Source organism: Nicotiana attenuata, unplaced genomic scaffold (assembly GCF_001879085.1).
Source record: "Nicotiana attenuata strain UT unplaced genomic scaffold, NIATTr2, whole genome shotgun sequence".
Classification (NCBI taxonomy): domain Eukaryota; kingdom Viridiplantae; phylum Streptophyta; class Magnoliopsida; order Solanales; family Solanaceae; genus Nicotiana; species Nicotiana attenuata.
The window spans coordinates 63,478-72,891 of NW_017670913.1; the positions used below are offsets into that span (position 1 = coordinate 63,478).

Below are 9,414 nucleotides of genomic sequence, written 5' to 3' on the forward strand. Positions count from 1 at the left end.
TATACTACTTAAGAAACGAAGCACTGACGATAGGAAGTGTGGTTTCAACAGAAGTGGGAGAGTCCCTCACGAAATAACGGTTACAGTAAAGAAAGACAAAGGGGTATATCAAAAAATGCTTTCCGAAGGATTGAAAATGGAATCAAATCGAACCTCTCTCATACTTATAGGGATAAGTTGCGCAGGAATCGAAGAGTCATGATTCAAAACGTGCACCAGAAACCAAAATGTCACATCATCCTCTGAACCGCCTCGGGGGCAAATATAATAATGACGCATACAGGCGATGACGTCATTCCAAAAAGGAAGTCGCGCGTCAGTGGATCAACAACGTCATATATTTCACTCCATTCGTATTGCCGCCCCGGGTCGAGGTCAAATTCTCCTAAGCCGAGGTTTACGTTTCCGCCCCTCGAAGACGCCCACCGAATGTGTCTCCAACGAGCGGAGGGACTAACTGTATAGGGTCAAATTTGACCCTCAGCATCTCTACGCCAGTGGGTACGCCCAATAAGTGTACGCCTGCCAACGTAGCGGGTACGACTCGGCCGTGGGGGTAAAAGCGACATAGTTTAGGACTCAATGTCTTCACTAGGGAGACGTTACCTATCTTTGTAACTTTTTGATTCTTTCGAGGAAGGTCTCTTATTATATAAAGGAGACCTTCACATTGTAAAAAGGGCATCTGATCTAATACAACTCTCTCTAATTTCTGGCTTTCTCTCTCTATCTCTACTTCAAACGAACGTATCTTATTGAGTTCAGACTGTCTCTTTGCAATACTAGATCTACAACAATATTATCATCTTTGCATCTCTAGGATTATTATATTTGATTACGATTTACCCCTTTCCTACTTTTGATTGTTTTTTAGCTTACAAAGTATATTGTTAACTTTTGAGCCAAACACATTCCTTACATACTCGGTATATTATTTGTACTGACGTACCTTTTGCTTGGGGACACTACGTTTCATGCCCGCAGGTTCTGATAGACAGGTCAAGAGTCCTCTAAGTAGGCTATCAGCTCAACAGAAGATGTTGGTGCGCTCTATTTGCTCCGGAGTTGCTTATTTGGTCAGTATAATTTGGACGTGTATTGTTTAGTATGGCGGGGCCCTGTCCCGACCTTTATGGTATTTATCTACTCTTAGAGGCTTGTAGACATATGTTATGTACGTAAAAGATTGTATGGCCTCGTCGGCATATGTAGAGTATGAGTGATCATTTTGGTCTTATAGGGCGTATGTCTTATGTATAAGTTGGTATTACATGTTTTGTTCTAGCTATCCTACGGCAGCCCTTTCTCCTCATTTACCTATAATAGCATGATACGAAAAGATACGTTATGTTGGTACTCGGTTGAGTAAGGTATCGGGTGCCCATCGCGGCCCATCAGTTTGGGTCGTGACAACATTTGACCGCGCCGAGCGGATGTGTTGATATGCATGTGACCACGCCGGGAGAATTGTGTTGATATGCTAGTGACCATGCCGCATAGATTGTATTGTTATGCCTGTGACCACGCCAGGCGAGTTATGATATTGAGCATGTGATCACGTCGCGTTGGCAACACATTGAATTGTTCGTGCTTGCGTGTGGATATGGATCCATCCCCCTAGGGTTACCCTCTTATGTTTCTCTCTTGATGGTGTACACGCGGTTATTGAGAATACTGATCAGTGGTTTGGAACGGATATGGAAAGTTGAGGGAATCTGGACAGTGTTTTGTTGGATTTTGCATTTCAACTTTACTTGCAATTTCCTTGATCATTTATCTGATTCAGCTGCATATCACCTCTGTATGCCATGATATTTTCTGATCAAAGTAATTGAGAAACTGTACACATACACACATGGATGTTTTCTCACTAACCTTGATGAGTTTATTTCGATATTAGTCTGTATCGAAATTAAAAATGAAACTACACAGGTGATAGCTAGTATCATTAATAATTTGTGCTCCTTTTTCCTTGCCGTGTTTATTTACGATACTTATTAAGTACATTGGGTCGATTGTACTCATACTACACTCTGCACTTCATGTGCAGATCCAGGTACTTCTGGGCACGACGGTTGTTATCTTTGGAGCTTTATCTATTCAACGACTATTGAGGTAGCTGCCTTGGCGTCTGCAGACCTTGACTCTCCTTCTTTTCAGTTTATTAGTATTGTTCTATCTTTCTAGACAATGTCTTAGTAGTCAGACTATGTTGTCATTTAGATTCTCATGTACTCAGTGACACCCGGATTTTGGGGGATTTTCTAGTTGCGGTACTTTCTTATAATCATGAGATTTTACTATTAAGCTTATTTCGTTATGTTTTAAATTTAAAGATGCGTGGTTATTTGTGATTGTCGGTTTGCCTAGTATTACGATAGGCTCCATCACAATATGTGAAATTTTGGGTAGTGACCGAATGTACTAGCAAGTAATCAATGAGGAAGTGGTCCCTTTTGAGTTCATGTTTACTTCGTCGAGCTCGATATAGGACCATGTCACGACCCAAAATCCACTAGTCCTGATGGCACCTAATCCCAACCCGCTAGGTAAGCTAACTACTAACTAGTTCAATTTCAACAATGCTAATGAATTAGTTAAACAATATAAATTATCTAGATCTATTACACCTCCCAAGGACTGGTAGTGCGAATCATGAGCTTCTAAGAATAGAATTTACAAAGCTGATATGAAGAAAATACATCCTCTGTTTGAAAAGAACATAAACAAAATTTTGTAATCTACGGCTATCGTGAACAAGACGCAGCTGCAGCAGGAACACAGGTACGCCTCCAAATCCAGCAACCATCAAACGCAACAACATCGGCATCCGCGATCTACACGCAATGTGCAGGAAGTGCAGTATGAATACAACTGACCCATGTAATCAAAAAGTAACAAACCTAACCTCAGGTTGAAAGCAGTGACAAACTGGAACATAGGTCGGGTCCGACACCAATAACCAATAGCAGTTCACAGCAGTGTAAAGCAAGTACGTAAAGAAGCAGCTCAGAGATAGAATGCTCAGTCTTTTCATATTTTTCCAAATAATAGCCCGCCCTTCAAGAATATCAGTGAAAAACCCAAATTCTTTACCGAAAACATCATGAAATATGAGATAGTTTGAAAACTGTAATTTTTCTAAAAATCCTTTTCACAATAATAAGATGTTTCATTTTCTTTCCAGATAACAAGTGTGAAATACCTCTCTAGTCATGAATGACGTGATACCGTACATCATGAGGAAAAAATGCATCTCTATGCCTGTATATCATGTATGCATGCCAATGCCATGTATCTCTGAGATGAATCATGTACTCACACTCTTAAAGTACTCAATCTCACGGCCTCACATTTTCCACTCATCATGCTCAACCACTCGGTACTGTATATGGCCCATATGGCCCAGGGAAGATCCATCCCAGAATATATACATCACTGATTATAAGTCACCCAGTACCGAGGAAACAGGCCAATCCAGCCTCATGGAGAAGATCCATCTCCATACCAAGGGAAGATCCATCCCTGAATATAATCAACCGCGCTCACTGGGGGTGTGCAGACTCCGGAGGGGCTCCTTCAGCCCAAGCGCTATAACAAGCCAATCATGGTATAAATCTATCAGGCCTCGGCCTTACTCAATAATTAATAAAACATGCTGCGGCGCGCAGCCCGATCCCATAATTGTCACTCATAATCAGGCTCTCGGCCTCACTCAGTCATCAATCTCTCCAGTCTCACCCACGGGCTCACAATGTCATGAAAACTGACCCCGAACAACGTATGATGTATCAATAAGTGACAACTGAGACTGAGATATGATATGAATGCATGGATGTGACTGAGTACGAAATATCAATGAATTTAATGAGATGACAGCAAGAAATGACCACTATGGGTCTCAACAATATCAGCATAAGGCCTAAACATGATATCTAGCATAATGTACAACTCATTTATTTTATCACATGGTTCAATCACATATATCAATAAAATAGGCCACTATTCAGTGCCCTGGAAACAATAGAGTCACAATTCACTGGGTGCATACCCACACGCCCCTCACTTAGCATGTGCGTCACCTTAACATCAATCATATAGCACGTAATTTGGGGTTTTATACCCTCAACACTAAGTTTAGAAGAGTTACTTATCTTAAACAAGCCAATTCCGACATCGAGCAAGCCAAGCGATGCTCCAAGAATGCCGTAACGCGCGTTTCGACCTCCGAACGGCTCGAAACTAATCAAAAATAACTCAAATACATCAAACAATGCTAAAGGAACCAATCCCAATCGAAAAAGGTCGAATCTTTAATCAAAAGCCCAAAATCGACCAAAAAGCCCAACCCAGGCCCGCACCTCGGAACCCGACAAAACTCACAAAATCCGTCAACCCATTCAATTACGAGTTCAACCATACTAGTTTCACTCAAATCTAACTCCGAATCGGTGTTCAAATTCAGAAATTCATATTATGAAACTTTAGGCCAAAACCCCCAATTTCTTCTTTAAAATTCATCAACCAAAAGCTAAGATCGAAGATAGATTCACGAAATATAACCAAAACCGAGCAGAGAACACTTACCCCAATTCATATGCTGAAAATTGCCCAATTCCGAGCTCCCCAACTCAAAATATGTTAAATGCACAAAACCCTCGTTTGAACACTGTTCTGCCTCACTTCTTGTGCCAAAAGATCTCGAAACTCACCCTTGATGCCTCCAATGGATTCCTTGTGAAATTCTAGTAAATTTAGGCTCTTGAATCACTCCATTTGACCTTATATTGAAGGAGATATATTGGTTTCAGTATTTGAAAATAGTGCAAATTTTTAAATACGCAATCAGTGGCAATTTTGTAATTAATCTGAAAAATCTAACAACCTAATTCTTAGTAAAATGATCATAAAATCCTTATACGATGTCCAAATTTGACGATTCGTTTTGCTATGGCTCCATAATTACGATACGGATTTAATGCTTCAATTAAAACAGAAATCGGAGCTCATTTATTCAATGTGGTACCATTTATGCTTGAAGAAATGACGTCGAAACATAAGAAAAACGAGCGCAACACAACCCAAACCTATCCGAAACTCACCTGAGCCCCTCGGGACCCCGTCGAAACATACCAACAAGTTCCATATCATAGTACGGACCTACTCGAGGCCTCAAAATACACATAACAATATCGAAACGACGAAACGCACCTCAAATCAAAGATAATGAACTTTCGAACTTTCGACTTCCAAAAAATCACGCCGAAACATATCAATTCAACTCGAAATGAACTCAAAATTTACACATAAGTCCTAATACATCATACGGAGCTACTCGTGCCCCTAAACTACCGAGCGAAGTGTGAATGCTCAAACCGACCGATCGGATCGTTACAGACCGATTGTGCTTAAGCATGTAGGGTCCAAGACCCGACGCCATAGAAGGATGATTGATTGCAGAGAAGGAAAAATTTTATAAGAAAGAAAAGAGAAATTAGGACCACGTGAATAAAGTGGATGTAAAGATCGTCGGGTGTCTTTTGAGGGACTCTAAGGATGATGTATATATTCGAGATGAAGCACTTAATTTAGGCGGACCTTAAAAAATGTACTAAATTAGTAAAATATAAATAAACTTTGAATTCAACAATTTCGAAATCTAGCTAGTTAAATTTTGTATTCGCCTACGACTAAGAAAGCAAAAATATTTCCCAAAGAATGTAATAGAATGTTTCTCTTGATATAAATATTCTTCATTGCTTGGTTGCATAAATCATTCAAATTTCCTAAGAAAAAGAATTATGCACCAACTGAAAGAAATTAATTTTAGGTAATTAGCTGCGCAAGTCATCTTAATACTTCACTCCTTCAAAGGAGAAAATGGAGACCAAATCCTAATTTCCAGCAATTGGTATATGCCCTGCCCCATTAAAGCAATCGTAGATTCGTAGGGTATTGATATTTATACTACATGGAGCGAGATCCTCCATACACAACCCTAAATATATACTTTTGCTCTTCTAGGGTTTATATTAATTAAAATGTTTACATATTCCTATGCAGAGATCTAGGAATATATCTGCTTCTCATATGCTTTTAGTTACAGCCTCCTGCGTCATATCTCACAAATCCCATTAGCTCAGGCCCTTCTAATCTTTGGTTATTCTTAAAACTGCAATCCGAAAACCCAAAGTTAATTAGTATAAATACTAAATAGAAAAAGCAAGTATAGAAGACCTAATAAATAAGTTCAAAAAGCTAGCTGATTCACCTTTCCTCGGTGAACTTAGAGAAGGTGCCGGAGGTAGGAATATAACCACATAAATCGTTGTCGGACACATCACTGCATATATATACAGAAAAGGATTAATGAGTTGGAACCTGAAATTGCATTTGGCATGCATCTATTTAGATATTACTACTACTATATATGTGTTTAGCACCGAAAAAATCAGGTGTCATGCGTAAGCTAGCAAGCAAACCGTCAACAATGATAAATCATACAACAAAGAGAGACAAACATTTAACGTGGTTTGACCAATTGACCTACGTCCACAGGCGGAGATGACTAATCCACTGTAATAAAAGAAAGTACAAATATCGAGAGAATAACCTCACGAAGAGGCAAACACAAGTGACACACTAACACTTGTCCCGTAAAGTTCTCCCCCTAAATACAACTCTCAAACCCCTTATGGCTACATTGTGGATGCTAATGAATGAGAAGGAAGGATCCTCAATTTATAGAAGTTCAAACTTTTTTATTCAAAGAAAAGGACTAGCCAAATGTGAAAGATTTATAATTTTCTTCTACAAGAAGGAAAGCTCAATTATGGTAAACATGTTGCCCTTTCCTTCAAGAGATAGAAAAACCAAATATGATAAGAAAATCAAGACAAACACCCAACAATATGTATGTTTCAACTCACATAATCTTGAGATTTGCAAGCTTGGTAAGTTCCCTTGGTATTCTTCCTGTTAGTCTGTTCCCATTGAGTCGGCTATAAATTAAACCAGCAGTAGCGACTAGCGTCAGGTGGAACCATAATTTATATAAGGTAATTAAAATGAGATTAGTTGTAAATACTTACAGGATTCTGAGATTGGAAAGGTTGGAGAGGGATGGAGGAATGGTGCCACTGAGGTTATTGTGGTAAAGATCAAGACTCACTAGACTCTTTAAAAATCCAAGTTCTGATGAAATTGGACCCACTAAGTTGTTCATGTATAGTTCCCTGTAATTTTGAGAACGAGTTATTCCGTTTAGCTTTAGTGATTTCATCTTTCACTAAATTGTATACTATCATGTCAGAGGATCGAAAAAATTAGGTGTCATACAGAAGCTAGCAAAGCAAAGCTTGAACGATGATAAGTTCGACAACAAAAGAGACACAAATATTTAACGTGGTTCGGTCAACTGACCTACGTCCACGGCGGAGATGAGCAATCTACTATAATAAAAAAAGAGTACAAAATAGAGAACAATCTCACGAAGAGGCAAACACAATAGAGCTCCAAACCTTTTCCTACAAGAAAAAGAACTAGGCAAATATGGAAGAATTATATTTTCCTTTTAGGAAAAAAACTCAATTATGGTAAATATGTTGTCATTTCCTTCATGAGATAGGAAACCCAATTATGATAAAAAAATTTGGACAAATACCTGACACAAACATATTCACACAAGCACAATTGAGTGCACTAAAGGAGGCAAAAGAGAAGTGCATGCACTTACAGGTACTGAAGACGCTCAAGCTTCCCCAACTCAGGTACTAATTTTCCAGACAGCTTAGCATTTCCAAGATCACTGCATAACATGTTCTTACTAATTAACTTGGAATGAGCAATTTAAACAGAGCATAAATCAGTCAAAAAAACAAAAAAGAGAGGATATACAGTCTGGTGACCCGATTTTGAGAGTCACAAGTGACATGAAACCAAGTGCAAGGATCCACCAAAGTCGGATCCCAGCTCTGCAACACATTATCTGGGTCATTCACTGCTCTTCTCAATGCATACAGTGCATCACCTTCTAAATTTGCGTTGGTGAGTGTTAGTAGGAGGAGAAGGAAAATATGAAATGGAAAGCAGATACCCATTTCTCAAACTTCAAGTGTACTTAAAGATGACTTGTAAGTAAACGTAAGGAGTGTAAGGAATTTATAGAAGCAATAAAAAGGAACATGTTTGTCGTTCCCCTGTCCTTGTTGCACTGCTCCAACTTCTGACAGATATTACGATTCCTAGAGCCTATTTGGACATAAGAATTTTTTCCTTCACTTTTTTTGGGAAATCAGTATCTGCTTGTCTGGTCATAAATTTCGAATTTTCACTTGGAGATGATTTTAAAATTTTTCGAAAATTTGAAAAATTCTAAGTGGGCGTTTGGACATATATAAGAATTGTAAAGTTCCAAAATAGGGTGAAAAATTTTTTCAAGTGAAAATGGAATTTGAAATTTAGAGTTGTCTTTGGACATGAATATAATTTTGGGTTGTTTTTGAAGTTTTGAGAGAAAAATTTTGAAAAATAGCTTTTTGGAGTTTTTCAAATTTTCGAAAATTTAGAAAATGCATCTTCAATTAAATTTTGGAAATTTTATGAACAAATGTTGATTTCGAAAAAAAGTGAAATTTTTTTGGAAAAAAGGGAAAAATTTCTTATGTCCAAACGGGCTCTTAAAAAGTTTTTTTTTTCAAAATTTTCACTCATCACTCACCAAACTTTAAAAACAACCCAAAATTATATTCATGTCCAAACACAAAAAAATTCACTTTTTTAAGAATTTTTTTAGAAGTTTTTTCTTGATTCAGTTTATGTCGGGTTTTGTCGGTTTTTTGATTTTTCCGGTTATTTGTCGGTTTTTTCTTAAATATAAGACATACGCTACCAAACACATGTTTCGGCGACTACATTTTCAACGTAACACTATCAAATCAATTGCCCTTTGAGAAGTTTATTATTTACCAAGATATATTGATGATAATTGAATCAAATAGTGATGAATAATTTAAGGACTCAATTAAAATATATTATTTTTAATATGAAATGGATTCTTACAGTTAACAAAAGAAAACTACCAATCAAACTAGAATGTAAAGGTAAAGAACTGTACTAAAAGTGCAAACGATTAACATTTACCATAAAATTTTTGAAACTTTGTATAAAAGTATACATATATATATAGGTGTAATAATAAATTTAAAATAGCTACTCCTATAGTCGGTTTGGTTCGGTTTTTTTCAGTTATTTTTTGATTAAAACCAAAACCAAACCAAATTTGATCGGTTTTTAAAATTCAAAACCAAAACCAAACCAACAAAAAAGTATCGATATTTTTGGTCGATTTGGTTTGATTTTCGATTTGGTAGGTTTTTCGGATTTTTATGAACACACCTAGACAAGAGCTTAGAA

The 9,414-nt window shown here is 37.6% G+C and overlaps 1 protein-coding gene across 2 annotated transcripts; it reads right to left on the reverse strand.

Annotated features, from left to right (window-relative positions):
* Positions 1-5,721: 5,721 nt before the first annotated feature.
* LOC109244438 (somatic embryogenesis receptor kinase 1-like) lies at positions 5,722-8,215 on the reverse strand. Of its 2 annotated transcripts, none has more exons than XM_019411534.1 (6): positions 7,897-8,215; positions 7,736-7,825; positions 7,092-7,235; positions 6,930-7,001; positions 6,272-6,343; positions 5,722-6,172 (listed from the first exon to the last, which is right to left on the reverse strand). In XM_019411534.1, exons 1-6 carry the CDS (start codon positions 8,097-8,099, stop codon positions 6,097-6,099), a joined length of 657 nt encoding a protein of 218 aa, XP_019267079.1. In that variant the 5' UTR covers positions 8,100-8,215; the 3' UTR covers positions 5,722-6,096. The 2 variants fall into 2 exon arrangements, with proteins under 2 accessions (XP_019267079.1, XP_019267080.1); XM_019411535.1 differs by having other exon boundaries at positions 7,736-7,807; positions 7,897-8,213.
* Positions 8,216-9,414: the final 1,199 nt, after the last annotated feature.